This window comes from Phyllobates terribilis, unplaced genomic scaffold (genome assembly GCF_046119375.1).
Source record: "Phyllobates terribilis strain yellow unplaced genomic scaffold, ASM4611937v1 Scaffold_2__4_contigs__length_985480577, whole genome shotgun sequence".
NCBI lineage: Eukaryota > Metazoa > Chordata > Amphibia > Anura > Dendrobatidae > Phyllobates > Phyllobates terribilis.
Window position 1 is genome coordinate 760,169,870 of NW_027362762.1, and position 19,612 is coordinate 760,189,481.

The following is a 19,612-nucleotide window of genomic DNA, read 5'->3' on the forward strand; positions in this document are numbered from 1 at the left end:
AATACATGACGGCTGGTCCCAAAAATGTCAAATTTTGACTCATCAGACCACAGTACAGATTTACACTGATCTAATGTCCAGTCCAGTGTTGCTGTAAGTCTCTTCTTCTTGTTTGTGATCCTCAGTAGTGGCTTTTTTTAAGCAATTTGACCATAAAGCCTGCTTCTAGTAGTCTCCTATGGACAGTTTATGTTGAGCTGTGCCTGCTAATTGATTTTTTTGTGCATTATTTATGAGGAATGTTATCTGAGGTGCTATCAGTTTGTGAGGCACATAACTATGATGATCTTGATCTTATTCTCCTGGATAGGTCCTCATGCTCGGTTCTGGCTGAATGTTTTTATTTCAGTTGAGGACAAGGTCGGAGTAAGGTTGTTGGAGACACCTAAGCAAAAAAACTTGTGGGGAGACCACATAAATGTATTTTTATTTTTCAGTAACCATATCTCCCCAAAAATGCCTGTGCATTCACCAGTTATCACATTCCCCTCTGCTCCATCCAGCAGATGGACACTTCCTCAGGAGACTGGGACACTTCCTCAGGAGACTGCCACACAATGAACCTACTTCCTACTTGTAGAGAAACACTGCAAGTCCTTCTAATCAAGCACTGCAGAGCTGGGATTTAACCCTATCCTTCTGTCCTTGATAGCTATGCTACAATATTTAAAGAGAATCAATCAGTAGGATTTACCCTCCTAAGCTGTCAATTGGGGCGTGTATTTACAAGGAAGTTAAATAAAATGATGCTTTGATATCTGCAATATGTTTTATTCCAGAGAACTAGACTAAATGAGAAATGAGAGCATTAGCTTCAAGTAGTAAGCAACTCAATTAAATACAATACCCCGTCACTATAGAAAAACCCATAATTGTAACTCCAAATGCTTTATGGTGCGCGGTATTGAACATATACAGTGTGGCATTAGAGGGGGTAACATAAAACGCCTCTTGGCACAAAAGGAATGCCGCTGGATTACACTTCTGGGGACTATGGTACCGCATGGCCTTAATGAGGCACTGGGCTTTGCATCATATCTATAATCTGTGTGTCTCTGCCTTGTCCCTATCAGTAGCCATGGGTTTTTAACATATTCATCTTGTGTTGTTTTAAAAAAAAAAGGAGGAAGCCAGACGGCGAAAGCGTACGTTTGGGGCTGGGGTCGGGCTGGGGACCTGGCACTGACTATTGCAGACATGGGTATGTTTGACTTCTTGACTCTTGTATTACCAATTTGATTTATATTTACTGTGGATGGGGTCCCCATTTGTACTTATACCCTGGTGATATATATCACCTTTGTGATTATTATGTGGGCTCTCCATCTGTAGTTGTTTTGTTACTTTTTGACATGAGCAGAGTACGTGCTGCATGAAGCACCTGAGTAATCACCAATTTCTAAGTGTATTGTGTGTGGTATTGCTATTTGAAATCCTTTTTACTATCATGCAGCTGATGTCAGCAACCTATGTTTGCGTACTGTGACTGGGTGATTCCAGCCCTGCACTGGGCCATCACCTCTACATCTTGATTCTTTGAATGATCTTAAATATTTATGCAATCTTTTTAATGAAATGAATTAATAAAATTATATGTTTTAGCTTTAACTCAGTGTTCTCCTCCTTTTTCGCATTGGTGTTTGGTATGAACCTGGATTCAAAAAAGGACAAGATAAGTAGCCAGCATGTTTTCTGTCAGGTCTTGTAATTCCTGGAGAACCTTGGGGTGGACCATTCTCTATACAGCGGGTGGCATATCTATTCATTAACGGTAAGTTGGTATCTTATGAGTCTGAGACTCCAGTTCCGGAGGAGAGATTCAGCTTCCTTTGGTGAGGTTACAGAATGTGTGAGGCCATTTCTGTTGATCAGGAGTTAGCCCCATTTGTACATGATGTTTTGTTCTCTTAGGATTTTTGTTAGAGGGGTAAACTTTTTTCATCTGTTCAGAGTTGTGGCAGCCAAATCAGTGAAGGTTGCTATGTTGAAGAATATTTCTGGCAGATCACTGACGGCTTCTCATGACACCGCTGCTTTAGAAACTTGTTCTTTTAAGTAGTAAAAATGCAGTTTTGCTATCACATCCCTGGGTACCACACCGACTTTTAGGCTTATGAATACAATGTGCTTTGACCCATCCCTTTGGTTGGCTTCAGGGATTAATGCCTCAAAATAATCAGTTAGAAGGTCCTTCAGCTTGCCTGCCCCTACGCTTTCAGGGATTCCTCTAAACCTCAGTTTATTTCTGAGGGAGCTGTCCTCCATATCTGCTGTTTTAATGATAAAGCTGTTATGTCATCATGAGGTTCATTGTGGGCATACGCTAGATTCTATGTGGGATCGATTCTCTTTCTCTTTGATATGATATTTCTCCTTGCAGTATATTAGTTGCAGATGTTATATCATCATGAATAGATTGAGTCACTGCAGGAGACATTGTATCCATTCCAACTCTGGCTGCAGAGTCTTCTAGTGTAATTTATTGGATGTAGCAATCCTAAAAGTCAATAATGACCCTTCAACGAGCCTTGCCCCATGACTTAGGATAAAAAGCCAAACCAGACTCTCCATTTGATGATATGTGTTTCGAGGTGTTTGCCCCTCATCAATGCAAAAGTAGTCGATCTGATTTAGCAAGAAGAGACACCTCTGGCACAGGACTTAAGGGGGGAACTTTTTTTTTTGTGTAGAGTGCCAGTCGGTGGCGCTAGAGTTCAAGACCTCTTCCTCTGTGAAGAGGTTATTTGCATATTTAAATTCCCAGAGGAGTATTGTAAGGCATATAAATCACCTTATGCTTGCCACTCTCCACAAAGAAAAATGTTCCCCCATAAACCATATACATAGTCATACATACAGTGGGGAAAATAAGTATTTGATACACTGACGATTTTGCAAGTTTTCCCACTTACAAAGAATTGAGAGGTCTGTAATTTTTATGGTAGGTACGCTTCACCTGTGAGAAACAGAATCTAAAGATAAAAACCAGAAAATCACATTGTGTGATTTTGACAGACTTAAATTGCATTTTATTGCATGAAATAAGCATTTGATCACCTACCAACGAGCAAGAATTCTGTCTCTCACAGACCTGTTAGTTTTTCTTTAAGAAGCCCTCCTATTCTGCAATCATTACCTGTATTAATTGTACCTGTTTGAACTCGTTACCTATATAAAAGACACCTGTCCATACACTCAATCAATCACACTCCAACGTCTCCTACATGGCCAAGACCAAAGAGCTGTCTAAGGACACCAGGGACAAAATTGTAGACCTGCACAAGTCTGGGATGGGCTACAGGACAGTAGGCAACAACAGTTGGCATAAATATTAGAAACACAAGATAACTGTCAATCTTTCTTGGTCTGGGACTCCATGCAAGACCTCGCCTCGTGGGGTAAGGATGATTCTGAGAAAGGTCACAAATCAGCCCAGAACTACATGGGAAGACCTGGTCAATGACCTGATGAGAGCTGGGACCACAGTCTCAAACATTACTGTTGGTAACACACTACGCCATCATGGATTAAAATCTTGCAGGGCACACAAGGTCCCTCTTCTCACGCCAGCACATGTCCAGGCCTGTTTGAAGTTCACCAATGACCATCTGGATGATCCAGAAGAGGCATGTGGTCAGATGAGACCAAAATAGAACTTTTTGGTATCAACTACACTCTCTGTGTTTGGAGGAAGAAGGATGAGTACAACCCCAAGAACACCATCCCAACCGTGAAGCATGGTGGGGGAAACATCATACTTTGGTGGTGCTTTTCTGCAAAGGGGAAAGGACAACTTCACCGTATTGAAGGGAAGATGGATGGGGTCATGTATCACAATATTTTGGCCAACAACCTCCTTCCCTCGGTAAGAGGATTGAAGATGGGTCATGGCTGGGTCTTACAGCATGCCAGGGCAACTAAGGATTGGCTCCGTAAGAAGCATTTCAAGGTCCTGGAGTGGCCTAGCCAGTCTCCAAACCTGAACCCAATAGAAAATCTTGGGAGGGAGCTGAAACTCAATGTTGCCCAATGACAGCCCCCAAAACTGAAAGATCTGGAGAAGATCTGTATGGCGTAGTGGGCCAAAATCCCTGCTGCAATGTGTGCAAACTTGGTCAAGAACTACACGAAATGTCTGACCTCTGTATAGTAGCAAACAAAGGTTTCGGTACCAAATATTAAGTTCTGTTTTTCTATTGTATCAAATACTTATTTCATGCAATAAAATGCAAATTGTGTATGTAAAAATCATACAATGTAATTATCTGGATTTTTTTTTTGGATTCTGTCTCTCACAGTTGAAGTGTACCTACGATAAAAATTACAGACCTCTCCATTCTTTGTAGGTGGGAAAACTTGCAAACTCGGCAGTGTATCAAATGCTTATTTTCCCCACTGTATACACAGTGATACACAAATAGTTATATATGCTTAATACATAATTGATTTGCCCCTTAGGAGTCTTGTGCAGTATCTAGAAGAAGTAGGGGAATAGAGTACAAGGAAAATATGTTGTGTGTGTGTATGGGGTTTCTCCTGGTTTTAAGGTAATTTTAGATTGCTTTCCCTCAGTTGCAAGGACTGGTGTGAGTTAAAGGGGTATTCCAACTTTAAACATTTAGGACATATCCAAATAAGTGTCTGACTGATAGGCTACGTGCCCACGATCCGTAATAGCAGTGTTTTGGATGCAACTCACCTGAGCTGTGTCCAAAACGCTGCATTCTACATTAGAAGCATAGTAGATGGAGTTATAGAAATCCCACTGTGCTTCCATTTGACGCCGCGTAAACTCACCGGTGGCGCAGATTTACCAGCCGAGGCATGTCAGAAATTTCCCCAATAGAATGTATTGGATGCGATAACTCCTCATGTGTTCAATGAACACATGCGGATTTACCTGCGTGATCGGATGCAGCACTTTGGACGCAGTGAAAATACGCTGCGTCCAAAGCGCTGCTATAGCCTGATCGTGGGCACATAGCCATATACTGTAGGTCACCCATAGAACTTGCAACTATCTACAGAACAGGGGTCTCAAGACTTCTAATCTACATGGTGAGGCACACACTCACTGCATTCAAGTTTAAAATGAGTGGGGAAGTGGATGCACATGAATTACAAGATTTACTTATTTTATGTTTATCTTATGTGTAATATGTAATGTAGAAAGAAACTAATGTACTCTACCTAATGTCATGTATTGAACTGAAGACAAGATTAAGAAAAAATACATGTATACACAGGACATACATACAAACGCCATATAGATGTTGGCTTGGTTAGTAAAGAAGACAAGTCCCCGGGTTTACAAAATACATACCACATCATTAATGCATTTATTTATGGGGTGAAATGGTAACAAACAATGCAGAGAGCTGACTGGTGCACTTGTTGGTGTTATCTGAAGGGAGTTTCTTGCAGCTGGACTCCCTCTAATGGTTACTTAGGAAAATCGCATGAGACAAATTGTGCAAAATCTAAAGATTAAAAAAAACAGGTATTCAATGGTAAACAAATTCTTTGTGGGCTTTGTTAATGCATAAGGGTGTATTAAGTTTGTATCATCATAAGATGGTGTACTTTGTAAGGGTAGACATATTTGTTTGACATAATTATGCTCATTATGTGTGACCCCCCCCTCTGCAAAATTGTATTTTCTTTAAAGGGTAACTACAGTATACGCCTAAGTACCTTTTCAGAATGAACTGTCATGTGTGTACATGAAGAATAACACTGTTTCTGGGTGTATTATGACTTGCAATGGCATAACTTGACGGTAGAGTGCCCCAATATACAAAATCCTTCAACAGGGCCCTCAACTATCATGGGCCTTGATTAGTAATTGTCTACTTATTTTAGCCAGTTACCTTTTGGACCCCCTAGGGTCCAGGGTCTGGTTGCAACTGCATCTATTATAGTTATGCCCCTACTTGTATTTTGCATGTCTCACCAGTTTTCTCTTTTGCTGGCTGAATCTCTAATTTTCAGTTGTCTCTGTGCTGGCGTTAGAAACTAACAACTACATTGACGAGGAAAAGGGTAACAGTGTTTTGAACTTTTGACTTTTAGGCTCGATATTTCACCATCCACTACTGCTTCGAACGTGAGACTCATCATTTTATAGACCATTATCTTGGCTATCTCATACATAAATTTGATTGGCAACTATTTAGCATATGATTAGTTATGCAGATTCTTGTCATGTCACTGCATTGTTACTGTTCTGCTCCTGGTGGTGGAAAAATCTTTTTCTTCCTGTATACTACAAATTACAAACTGTTCGCACATTCACTAATAGCTCAGTGTGTTTTTAGGTTGATTCCCAAGCAAAGGTCACTGGTTCGAATCGAGGAGAAGCCATGAAGAAGATTTCCCAAGAGAAGCAAAACTGCATAATTCACCTCATCGACAGCGGTCTCTCAGCCAAGAAAATAGCCAAAGTGCAACATGTGAGTGTCATGACATTTGGAAGAATATGAAATTAAGTCCGTCCATCCATTCAAAAGCCAAGGTGGACGTCCAGGCAACATATCGGAGTCAACAAGTCGGCTCATCACAAGGTCTATCAGTTCTGGCCCGACAAACACGGCAGTGGAGATGGCTCATATTCTTCATAATAGCGAGATCACAGACATCCATGCAAGCACCATGCGACACACGTTACACAGGTCTGGAATGGTGGCCCGAAAAAAGGAGAAGAAACCTCAACTTCAATATCGTCATAAAAAGCGTCGGCTTGAGTTCGCAAAAAAGTACAAAAAGTGGACAGTAGAAGATTGGATTTAAGGAGCTGTCAAGTTCGGTGGAGGAAACCTGATGATATGGGGCTGTTTCACAGCCAAAGGCTTTGACTACTTGACCAGGATCGATGGTGGTCTCAATGCTGAGCTATATGTGAGTATTCTACAAGATGGGTTACTTTGTACACTCGAGTACTATGGGTATGAAAAGGATGACACAGTTTTCTAGCAGGACAACGACCAGAAACATACATACATACAACAAGAAGTGGCTTACATTTGGAGAAATATTTCTTTGATGTAGTATGTTAGAAAGTTTCTTCTATTTGCTTGTTTGTTAAAAGTACCGTTCCCATTTGAGTCTTTCTTAGAATTTTTGTTCTCAGTGACCATTTTACCTATTTGAACTTTAAAAGATATGGCCTTTCACCCTCAGAGGCATTTTTTTTTATTTAACCTCTTCATCACTGATAATTTGCTATATAGAAAACCAATAAATGCAAACAGAGGTTTCTTTAAAATTTAACAACTCTTTATTTCATACACCATTTAAAAACAAAAACTAAAAAGGGCATGGAAATATTGCAGTAGTGGGCATATAGTGGCATGACCAGATATTAATCAAATCTTTATTCATAAACAGGATACACAATATACAAATCTTTAAAGTGCATAGTGCTAAGAGAGTATTATAATGTCGCCATCTAATAAAGATGTTTTATATAAAAAAGGCAACAACTCTTTATTTTAATGGTTTAAGAATCCATACTTCACCATAATTCACTGAGTACCATTACCATCCTGTTACCTGTCATATCAAGGGTGCTACATGGACACTAGACATTAAGCAAAGTCTAAACACATCATGACATAATATACCAATGTCCAGGGAGCACCATCACTTGAAACAGATCCTCATGAATTCTTATAAGACATAATTACCAAATAAAGAGTGGTCAGCCACACGAAAATATCCCCCTTAACGCGCGTTTCGCACGAGCTTCTTCAAAAAGGGGTGAAATACAGACAGGGACGCAAACATTATGTACCCTACCTCATGTGCAGCATGTGATCACGTGCTGTCCCGCGAACACAGACAAAGCAAGCCCGAACCTCGGCTTCTGACGTCAGGATCCCACAATCCTCTGCGGACAAGCGCGCACCCCGCTGCCATCTAGAGACAGTTAAATACATAGCAGACATCCAAACTATCTAACAGCGAAGATAGCACAAAACCATAAATAATTCAGAATCCCACTCCATTATAAATAGTTAATAAACAAAAACATATATACATGGATAATTAAATACACCTAGCAGCATTAATACACACATTAATAAATGAAACAATCATTACAGTACATAATAAATTAATAATACATATCTCCTAAGATAACCATCATTACCTATTTTAATAAATGAATCTGACAAAAATAAAACACAAATTATAATTGACATAAAAAAAAAATATATATATATATAAGTGCATATAGTGTGTAAAGTGCACTAAAAAGAATATATATATGCCATATTATAACAATGACACTTATATGTGTATCTACATAAACACACATACTCATCCTTACTACATGTGCACCTATACCTAAAAAAACAAAGTGTATGTATATATACGTAACAAAGTTATTGCGTGTTAATGAAAAAAATTGAATCATCCTGTAAATCAAACTGTGTAGACTCGTGTGTGAAAATTATGAAGACCCTGAAAAATTTAGGGAAAAATGTGAACATAAGTGAATAAAAAAATAAATAAATGTAAAACAATGGAAGGATGTGCAAGTGGACTATCTGTCCACCAAAAGGTGGACAGATAGTACAGTCGCAAAATCCAAAAACACATGTGAAAAATATGTGTAACTTACACCAATTAATTAAAAATAAATATATATCTATAAAAAAAAAAAGATTAATGTTTTTAAAGCTAAAACACAAAAATTTCCTTCATTAAATATGTATCCAGCAATTGAGATCTTTGTGAAACTTGTGTCTGAAGAGTTAAAGAAAATTCCAGTGAAACCAAGAAAGGATTATCTTATGTTTGCACAGAGGAAGGCATTGAGAGATCTGAAAAATTTGAAGGGAGTAGTCTTTAAACAGGCTGAATAAGGAGGAAATGTGGTCTTGTGGCCAAATAGCCTTTATGAGAAAGAAGCATTTCGCCAATTATGTAATGGTGAGTGCTCTAAGCGACTCACATTTGATCCCTCAATTGCTTATCAAAATCAACTGATGAGTATTTTGGATACTGCACGTTCTACTAATGTAATCACTAAAGAACAATATGATTTTTTGTGTGTGGATTTTCCAAGAACTCCATGTTTCTATATGTTGCCGAAAGTGCATAAGAACAGTAAAACTCCCCCAGGCCGTACAATCATATCCGGCAACGGTAATCTCTGTGAACCTCTGTGTAAATTCTTGGATTCCCACTTGAAATCTTTGGTGGAAACACTACCGTCCTATTTAAAAGACACAATGGATATATTGAATAAGGTCAACAATATTCAAATGGAGGATAATATGTGGTTTATCACTATGGACGTTGAATCGCTCTATACCTCGATAAAACACTCTGATGGTATAGGGGCAGTAGATGTCTTTCTATCTATGTCTTCTTACCCACCTAATCTCAGGCAATTTCTCCTGACTTGTTTAGAATTTACCTTGACCCACAACTTCTTCCTTTTCAAGGAGACCATATTCCTACAGCTCCAGGGAACGGCTATGGGGGCAACTTTTGCGCCCTCATATGCCAATTTATTCCTGGGGCTGTGGGAAAGAGAAATTTTCTTTCTCAATCTCATTGAAAAGATAGAGAATGTGCTGTTGTGGGCAAGGTATATAGATCACATTCTAGTCATCTGGCAGGGATGTGAGTATGACCTGAAGATGTTCATTAATAGACTGAACACCAATAATAAAAATATTACACTGTCCTACAAACATAGCTAGAATTCAATTGAATTCTTGGATCTTTTGCTGTATAAAGATGATGATGGTTGGATACAGACCAAAACGTATCATAAACAGACAGCAGTAAATGCATTGCTACATGCAAGTTCAGCGCACCCTAAACCAACAAAGGATGGTATACCAGTAGGACAGTTTCTTAGAGTCAGGAGAAATTGTTCTGATGATATGATTTTTCTTCAACAGGCGGATGAATTATCCTTTAAATTTCAAGAAAGAGGATATAATAAGAAAGTCATCCAGAAAGGATTCCAAAGAGCAAGATTAACTAAAAGAGAGGAATTACTTAAATCCAAGAAAAGACAAAAAGAAAATGATCAGGTGAGATTCATCTCCTCATATAATGATCATTGGGGACAGATGCGGGGGGCCCTGGATAAATACTGGTCTTTTGACCAGTGATCCAGTATTAGCTAAGTATGTCCCTGCAAGTCCATCGATCACTTACAGAAGAGCAGAAAACCTGAAAGACATGCTTGTGAAAAGTCCGTATAAGGGTACGACTGTACATAATACTTTTGGTACAAAAGGCCCCAAATGGGGCTTTCACCTGTGTGGCCAATGTTTAGCTTCTCCAAACATGGAAAGATCTCTCACATTTTATTCTAGTGATGGGACTAGGACATTCAGAATTACACAACACATTACGTGTGATACTGAGGGGGTGGTATATTACGCCTCTTGCCCCTGCGGACTCGTTTACATCGGACTGACCTCGAGAAAAAGGGTCAGAATGAGGGAGCATATATTGGATATTGGGAAAGCCAAGGAAATTGATGCTGTAACAACACTTAAACCAATCCCCAAACATTTAAAATTTAAACATGAATGTAACGCCAGATTATTGAAAGTCAAGGGAATAGACCGGGTCTTGTTAAATAATAGAGGGGGCAATTTGAGAAAGTTGTTAGCCCAGATTGAGGCACGATGGATATGGAAGGTAGACACTATGAGCCCCAAAGTTCTAAATGAAATTCTGAGCTTTGCATTGTTTTTATGACTTGGGCGCAAGTCATTTTGATAAGCTTCTTTTTTAGAAAACATTTTTTACTTTCATTTTCTTCATTTTTGTTTTTAGGTTTTTAACAGTTCTTATTATCTATTGACCTCATCTATCTACCATATGGCGGTATTCTGAAGATTGATATACATTGAAAGTCTACTTTGGGATCCTACTTACCATAAAGTATATACATTCAGTGCAAATTATATATGTGGTAGGTTAATAATCCACCTGCATGGTCCTTTATAGTATACACCTAGAGTTTTTTTTTTTTTTCAATTAATTGGTGTAAGTTACACAGATTTTTCACATGTGTTTTTGGATTTTGCCACTGTACTATCTGTCCACCTTTTGGTGGACAGATAGTCCACTTGCACATCCTTCCATTGTTTTATATTTATTTATTTTTTTATTCACTTATGTTCACATTTTTCCCTGAATTTTTCAGGATCTTCATAATTTTCACACACGAGTCTACACAGTTTGATTTACAGGATGATTCAATTTTTTTCATTATCACTCAATAACTTTGTTACGTATATATACAGTACAGACCAAAAGTTTGGACACACCTTCTCGTTTAAAGATTTTTCTGTATTTTCATGACTTTGAAATTTGTACATTCACACTGAAGGCATCAAAACTATGAATTAACACATGTGGAATTATATACTTAACAAAAAAGTGTGAAACAACTGAAAATATGTCTTATATTCTAGGTTCTTCAAAGTAGCCACCTTTTGCTTTGATGACTGCTTTGCACACTCTTGGCATTCTCTTGATGAGCTTCAAGAGGTAGTCACCGGAAATGGTCTTCCAACAATCTTGAAGGAGTTCACAGAGATGCTTAGCACTTGTTGGCCCTTTTGCCTTCACTCTGCGGTCCAGCTCACCCCAAACCATCTCGATTGGGTTCAGGTCTGGTGACTGTGGAGGCCAGGTCATCTGGCGTAGCACCCCATCACTCTCCTGCTTGGTCAAATAGCCCTTACACAGTCTGGAGGTGTGTTTGGGGTCATTGTCCTGTTGAAAAATAAATGGTGGTCCAACTAAACGCAAATCGGATGGAATAGCATGCCGCTGCAAGATGCTGTGGTAGCCATGCTGGTTCAGTATGCCTTCAATTTTGAATAAATCCCCAACAGTGTCACCAGCAAAGCACCCCCACACCATCACACCTCCTCCTCCATGCTTCACGGTGGGAACCAGGCATGTAGAGTCCATCCGTTCACCTTTTCTGCGTCGCACAAAGACACGGTGGTTGGAACCAAAGATCTCAAATTTGGACTCATCAGACCAAAGCACAGATTTCCAATGGTCTAATGTCCATTCCTTGTGTTCTTTAGCCCAAACAAGTCTCTTCTGCTTGTTGCCTGTCCTTAGCAGTGGTTTCCTAGCAGCTATTTTACCATGAAGGCCTGCTGCACAAAGTCTCCTCTTAACAGTTGTAGAGATGTGACTGCTGCTAGAACTCTGTGTGGCATTGACCTGGTCTCTAATCTGAGCTGCTGTTAACCTGCGATTTCTGGGACTAGTGACTCGGATAAACTTATCCTCAGAAGCAGAGGTGGCTCTTGGTATTCCTTTCCTTGGGCGGTCCTCATGTGAGCCAGTTTCTTTGTAGCGCTTGATGGTTTTTGCAACTGCACTTGGGGACACTTTCAAAGTTTACCCAATTTTTTGCACTGACTGACCTTCATTTCTTAAAGTAATGATGGCCACTCGTTTTTGTTTACTTAGAATTTGTATTATGGCAATAAAAAAGCAGCTAACAGTCCATTCAGTAGGACTATCAGCTGTGTATTGTAAGCCAGCGCTAGTCATCATGCTGGGGGACACTCGCTGTACCGGGTAAATAAAAGCACACCAGCCACGTTTTTCCAGTATTTCACAATCCAGCAGTTTATTACACTTAATCACTGTTTATCACCGAGTCCAACTCAGTGGCTCGCCGACATATTACCCATATAATGTCCAAGAGCCTTTCCAGTGGCAGACAGGCCCACTTGGCTCCAGTTACAGCCTTCAGCAAAGTCACTTATATAAATGTCCACATCAATCAGTGTTTTACCTTTGCCAGTTTTTTGCTGCTTCAGACTTGTTCTGCCACAGCTGTGGCTTTACGGCTTCCCAGATGGGGGTCTCCAGCCCTCGTACCTTCAAAGGCTACTGGTATGTTTTCACACCTAACATCCAGCCTCTGCCTTCCAGGACTCTTGCCTTCCAAGCCTCTTGCCCTCCAAGGCTACTGGCATCGCTTACACATAAGGATCCAGCCTCTGCCTTTCAGGCTTCACCAGGCTTCACTAGGCCTCACACTCTAACGGTGTCCCACATGGGAACAGGCCTCACGCCTTTCACACCCTGTCTCAAACCTACCAGGGTTTATATATCCTCTAGTGCACACACAGGACCTGTGCTGATGTCACAGTCATGTGATCAGACCTTCTGTGTACACAGGACCTGTGCGATGTCACAGTCATGTGACCAGTCACCTGGGGGAGGTACATGGTCTGCCAAAACACACCCTGGACCATTACAGTAATGCCGCAAGCCGCTGCATTACAGTATCCACCAGACGTCTGCACAACACAACTGATGGTCCCAACCCCATTTATAAGGCAAGAAATCCCACTTATTAAACCTGACAGGGCACACCTGTGAAGTGAAAACCATTTCCGGTGACTGCCTCTTGAAGCTCACCAAGAGAATGCCAAGAGTGTGCAAAGCAGTTATCAAAGCAAAAGGTGGCTACTTTGAAGAACCTAGAATATAAGACATATTTTCAGTTGTTTCACACTTTTTTGTTAAGTATATAATTCCACATGTGTTAATTCATAGTTTTGATGCCTTCAGTGTGAATGTACAATTTTCAAAGTCATGAAAATACAGAAAAATCTTTAAATGAGAAGGTGTGTCCAAACTTTTGGTCTGTACTGTATATTTTTTGCCTTATATACAAGTCATTACCCTGGAAAGGATGTTCCTTAACATATTTCTCAGGAAAATCCATTTTGGTTTAGTTTTTGCATGTTTTATTGTGAGTCCGTAAAAGTGGCATAATACCTCGACAACATTGTTGACAGCAGTGACCTGGGAGTCAGAAATGCTTCTAGGGGTCTTCCCCTTGCCATTTGAGTACTGTCCCATCGATTTGGGCAATTTTTAGTCCCTCTGCAGACCGCCGGGGGGGGCTGCCAGAAAAATGCTTGAGTTTCCCATAGACTTACATTGGGCTCGTTACTCTGACCGAGCTCCCGAGTATTCCAATGTGCTCGACTCAAACAGCGAGTACCCAAGCATTTTAGTGCTCGCTCATAACTAATAATTATAACTACTGATTGACGTAATTGCTAACACTAGCTCCAAGCCTATTAGAAATAATGTTGTTTTATGCTCTGCAAATATTTGTGTATTTTTGTGAACAGACAAAGTGCTACCTGCAACTTAATTTATTTAAAAATTATGTTGTCCTACTTCCAAAAAATCACTTCAAAATGCCTGCCACTAGGAGTCTCGCTTCTGTCTAACTTTATATCCACTGCCTATTGTAAAGTGGAATCTGTCTCTACCAGCAAAGACTTTGAGACGGAATATAGGATGGGAGGTCGGCAAGGAATTAGAAAATAGCTGGTGCAATTCCTACTGGGTAGGGAGAAAACTCAGAAAGAATGCATGGCAAGATACAAAGCATGACATTTTAGGTAGTTCCTGGACATATTAAACTGGTAGGTGCACCAAATCACCTTCTAGTATAATTTGTGTGGTTGTTTGGTGCTGAAGTCTGCAAGACCAAGTTGTTTTTTTTTACAGTTTTTGCGTAAAGACAGGTACACTTAAACATAGACCAAAAAAGAAAACAGGGCAACATAAATGGTGAATTCAAAGCTCAGTAGTAAAATGATGGAAGGGCAGCAGTCCAAAGGAACCACAAATTCTCAGAATAAATTAGATAAAAAGTAGGTTCAATGTTCATGTTTTAGATTTTAAAAGGCATGAAAATTGAAGTGATCACCAGGTTAGTTATGTCAAATCTTCGGCATTGTTACATTACCACAATTTGTGTAGAATTATTATAATTCCACACTTGCAGAATACCATTTGAAGAAAAAGGCTGGGTTGAAGTGGCCCAAAAACCATAGGATTTGTTACCTCTCTGGACTGTCTGTTTTAAGGAATAATATTCTCCATGCTGTAACAATTCGTTAGTGTCTTTCCTTGGACCTCTGGGTGGTGCCATTCCTCCTAGAAATGTATGAATTACTTAACATTGGATGTTACTAGTGGGGAGTTTGTGTCCTCCACAGCCTGACAATGTCCAATCGGTTCTTACAATGACAGTGTAGTGTAGGGACCCCCTTTCGACAAGGGTAATGCTAATACCAAGTTGTCAATTTATTAATGAATTCAATGAATTCCAGCAGGAAAAAGAGAGGAATATTCATGTGCAGTGGAAACTTGTTCCAGTATTGCTGTGGGAGTGCTGGGGGCGGCGGGGGATGGACCAGGACCCATTTTCTCTGAGAAGCCATAAAAATATACCTGGCTGCAATTGTGCAACCAAACACTACTTCATGCTGCCCAGGGTTTGGGCAGCATAAATCTGCTGATGGATTCCCTTTAACAATGACAATAAGCAGATTTGTGAATACAGCCTACGAGGGCTCATTCAGACGTCCGTGCCAACGAGTCTGAGATCGAACTGCAATGTACAGACCAGACTGGCCCCGGCTATCCTGACCCAAGCGTGAGAGCTTTCTGGACATGTGTTTTATGTAACTATATTTTATTACTTAATTTAATAATAATTAATTTTGTGCATTTTGCTTTACATGTGTGGTTGCTTTATACTTTTTGCCATCTTTTGTGAAGACATGCAGTACAAGTCAGATCAGACAGGCTTAAAATACCTGTGTAAGCAAGTCCAAAGTTAAAAGCTGAAAGACTTGATTTTCTTTGCTGTAGGAGGTTACATAACATAGTTCTTCACTATGGCAAGTCAGTTATCCTACGTGAAAACTATTCTTTAGGTGATTGCATTACGTTGAATTTTAGGTTTGTCGTTAATATAACGTATATAAGACAGTTCGTGTGTGCCTAGCACAGGCCACATTGGCAAAGAATCCAAAGTTTTCCTTGAATGAAGCGAGGCAGAGACATAGCTGCAGGGATTGTGGAGCACATGATCTGAGTAAACTCGTGATGAACAGCACAGAAGAATGAAGCCGAGAAGTCAGAGTAAATTTCATTAAGCATTTCTGTTTTCTTTTCCTGACTTTTCTGCACTTCTTGAGGAGTCAAGCCATGGCTTCCCCTCGGCTGGAGACCTTTTGTTGTCCCAATAGGGATCCTGCCACTCAGCTAGTGTTAGATTATCAGCCAACGGTGTTCGGCTCCCTCTGCATCGGTAGTGGACTGGTTAGCTTGATTTTTTGTGTTATACAACTATTACCAAAGACAAAGCAAGGCTACAGAAAACAGGGCAGATCCACCTTACCCAAGCCGTCTTCATCAAGAATCCTCCTTCTAGTTGTCATCTGTGACCTTCTTGGATGCATAGGTAAGAAGATCTGGTTCATTTAAACTTTTTTCACCCACTGGTTTGTATATTTGATTTACGCTATTTGATGTAAGGTTCATTTATATTATTTTATAACATATAAATATAAAATATATATATATATATATATATATACACACAATATATATATAATAGAATAGTCACATACATGGTTGGTATAACATCAAATCTAGACAGTTGGTTCTTAATTATTATGTACTGGAGTTACACCATAAAAAAAAGGAAGCAGAAGTTTACGGATATTTTTATCACATTGATGATATAATGTATACATGATATAACTATCATTAAGCATGTGACTGGATGTTGTTAGAGAGAAAAAGAAAAACGGAAAAAGTTCTGAAGGGACATTAAAATTACTAGCTACGAACCCTAAGTAGACTCTAGAAGAATAAGATTATCTGAAGTTACACAGAATGTTTTTCTCCCCAAGAAGAATGCTAAAAATGGATGTGTAGCGTAATTGTGACTTTTCATTCATTGTTTATTGGTAGCTTCAAAATTAACATAATTTCATTTTTTTTAACAGATGGGTTAATGAACTAACATTAGCAGAACAAACTCTGTATAACTGTCCTGTTACAATTAGGGCTCATGCACAAAATATTGTGTGCACGGATTTGCACAGCAGTCTACAGATTGCGCCTCTGTACAAACTTACCCTGTAGGCAATCTATGCCGCTCTGTGTAATAAATATAAGAGACATTACTTCATTAATGCACAATGCTTTGCAACATAATCTTTTTTTTTAGAATCTGTAAAAAGAAGCTCAGCACACAGTAAAATTAGAGGCACATCCAGAGTTACTTATTCAGGATCTGTGTGATCGGATCGAATACAGCCGTGTGTAATAGGTCTTAGGTCGCATTCACACATCCGTGTGTCACAAACCGTCATTCACAGACTGTCCACGGGTCTTCCTCATCGCAAACTAAACATTCTCCTAAGTAGACTTGAGGATTTCAAGTTTGGGTCAGGAGACCCATGGCCAGTTCTTATATAGTGGTCCGTGCTCCAGTCACAACTGACGAATGTGTGAACGCAACGTTAATGTGGTTCACTCCTCAGTTTTCTGAATGACAACAACTAAAAATGTAAATGAGTTGGCTCACAAAGTTATAGTTTGTCCATATGCCCTATTAATGGATATGGACATCATAAAGGGGGCGATCCACTCTAAAAACCAGTTAGACCTCATAATAATCAATATGGTCCCTCTGCTTCCGCTTGCATCAGTTATGCAAAGGATCTATTTTCTCATTTAATTCCCCTTGTTTGTTCCTAAACCAGAAAAGACAGATAGAATTAACTAACGCAAATATGAAAGAGCCCTTACAGGCTTAGTAAATATGTCCCAAACATCTGAATGTGTTTTTACACAAATATACACTTCTAACCACTTGTACACACACCACAATACACAATTACATATACACACAGACACACATCTCATAAACTTATACATACACTTGTACATTCATATACACACATTGGGAAAGCCAGCCACACAGTGCTTACCAGCTTCATTATTGCTCTTCTGTTCGGTCCACAAGCTTACAGCTCCTCTCTGGCCAGGAAAAGTAGCATCATGGCCAGGAGAAGTAGCATCATGGCCAGAAGAAGTAGCATCATGGCCAGGAGAAGTAGCATTATGGCCCGGAAAAGTAGCATCATGGCCAGGAGAAGTAGCATCATGTCCAGGAGAAGTAGCATCATGGCCAGGAGAAGTAGTATTATGGCCAGGAGAAGTAGCATTATGGCCCGGAAAAGTAGCATCATGGCCAGGAGAAGTAGCATCATGGCCAGGAGAACTAGCATCATGGCCAGGAGAAGTAGCATTATGGCCAGGATAAGTAGCACCATTACCAGCAGAAGTAACATCATCGCCAGTAGAAATAGCATCAGACGCACTGCGTGATGTGACTTCTTTCACTGCCTCTGCTAACTAAAAGTGGTGACCTAACTGACCACCAGTAACCTGACTGCTGCAGCCACTGATTGGATGCAAGGTCAGGATCAGCCAATCAGCATGCACAGCGGTCAGGTTACTGATGGTTGGGGACATCACCGCTCCTGACCTGGCTGGATACTACCATAATAGCAGCACTGGAGCAGGGAGCCAAGTTCAGGTGGGGGAGGGAGTGAGTATGATTTATTTTTTTGTTGTAACTCCATGGTTGCTCATTGCCAGATTTACTTTTTGACCTGAGAACTCCCTTATTTTCCTGTGTCCGCTCCATGTAGTGGTGGCGCATGTCGCCAAGGGGTTATAGAAAAAACACAAAAAATACTCAATGGATTATTTTATGAATTCAAGTTTTAGCATATAATTTCCATTTTAGGTGTTATACTCCGATCAACAGTATGGATATCATCACCGTCTCTTATCAGCAATATTTCCTTCAAGAACAGTACAGAGGTTTGGCCTGCTGTTTTTTGTGTTGGAAGTGCTGTAAGTATGAAACGTATTTTATCACGGCTTGGTGATGAGGTTGCAGAGCATAAGTGCAGAGTGGGCTGTCAATCAAAGTGCCTGAGCGTGCTCACATTTCAGCTAGTGTTGCTGTGAGCGATGACTGTTATTGCGCCATGCACTCATATCTGCATGTAAATAGCAGCTTCTGAGGTGACAGGGTCACTTTCAATGAACTCTCTCCTTAAAGGAAGGAAAAAGATTTTGTTAGTGTCCCTAAGTTGTGATAGCTACTCTGTAAACCTGTGCCTGACCCTTTATTCAACCTTGTGATATGATTAGGGATATTAACCAAGACAGTTTGAGCCCGCTTACCTCTCATCAGTGCAGAGAAGGGTTTGAATAGCTGAATGAGATGCTTCAGATCACTTTTGGATATTGATGTATAGAGCATGTCCTGCCATTAGTTGGCACAAGTGAGATAGTTTTATTTACTTCTAGGAGAAAACTAGTATGCAATTTTCTTATGGAGCATCGCCAGCAAGTCTCTATGCTCAGCTGGTCTCGTTAAAGAGGTTGTCCACTACTATACATACTGCAACCATCGATTTAAAGAGTGGACAGAAGTGTTTTTGCAATTACCTTGTGTTGTCATTCTTGCCTGTGAGCGGCGCTATCGCTGACTGCTCACTAGACATCATGTGATCTAGCTGCAGCCTCGGCTGACATCCACTGATGTCACGTCAAGTTCCGGCTGCAGCCAGGCATGACCCCGTGACGCGCTCCCCGCTGATTGATGGGCTGTGGGTGGGGTATCACTGCACGTCACAGCCCAGCATCCAGCGCGCGCTTTCCCTCTCTGCATTCATTGGGAAAGTGCGCT

At 40.2% G+C, this 19,612-nt stretch overlaps 1 protein-coding gene across 1 annotated transcript in view; it reads left to right on the forward strand.

The window, feature by feature from the left end:
- The first annotated feature begins 15,666 nt into the window (after positions 1–15,666).
- The window catches only part of GPR143 (G protein-coupled receptor 143), a 45,308-nt gene continuing 41,362 nt past the window's right edge, over positions 15,667–19,612 (forward strand). The window contains exons 1-2 of the mRNA XM_073667321.1: positions 15,667–16,294; positions 18,659–18,768. Coding sequence (XP_073523422.1) covers positions 16,039–16,294; positions 18,659–18,768 — 366 coding nt within the window. The 5' untranslated portion in view covers positions 15,667–16,038. The remainder of the gene's footprint in view (positions 16,295–18,658; positions 18,769–19,612) is intronic.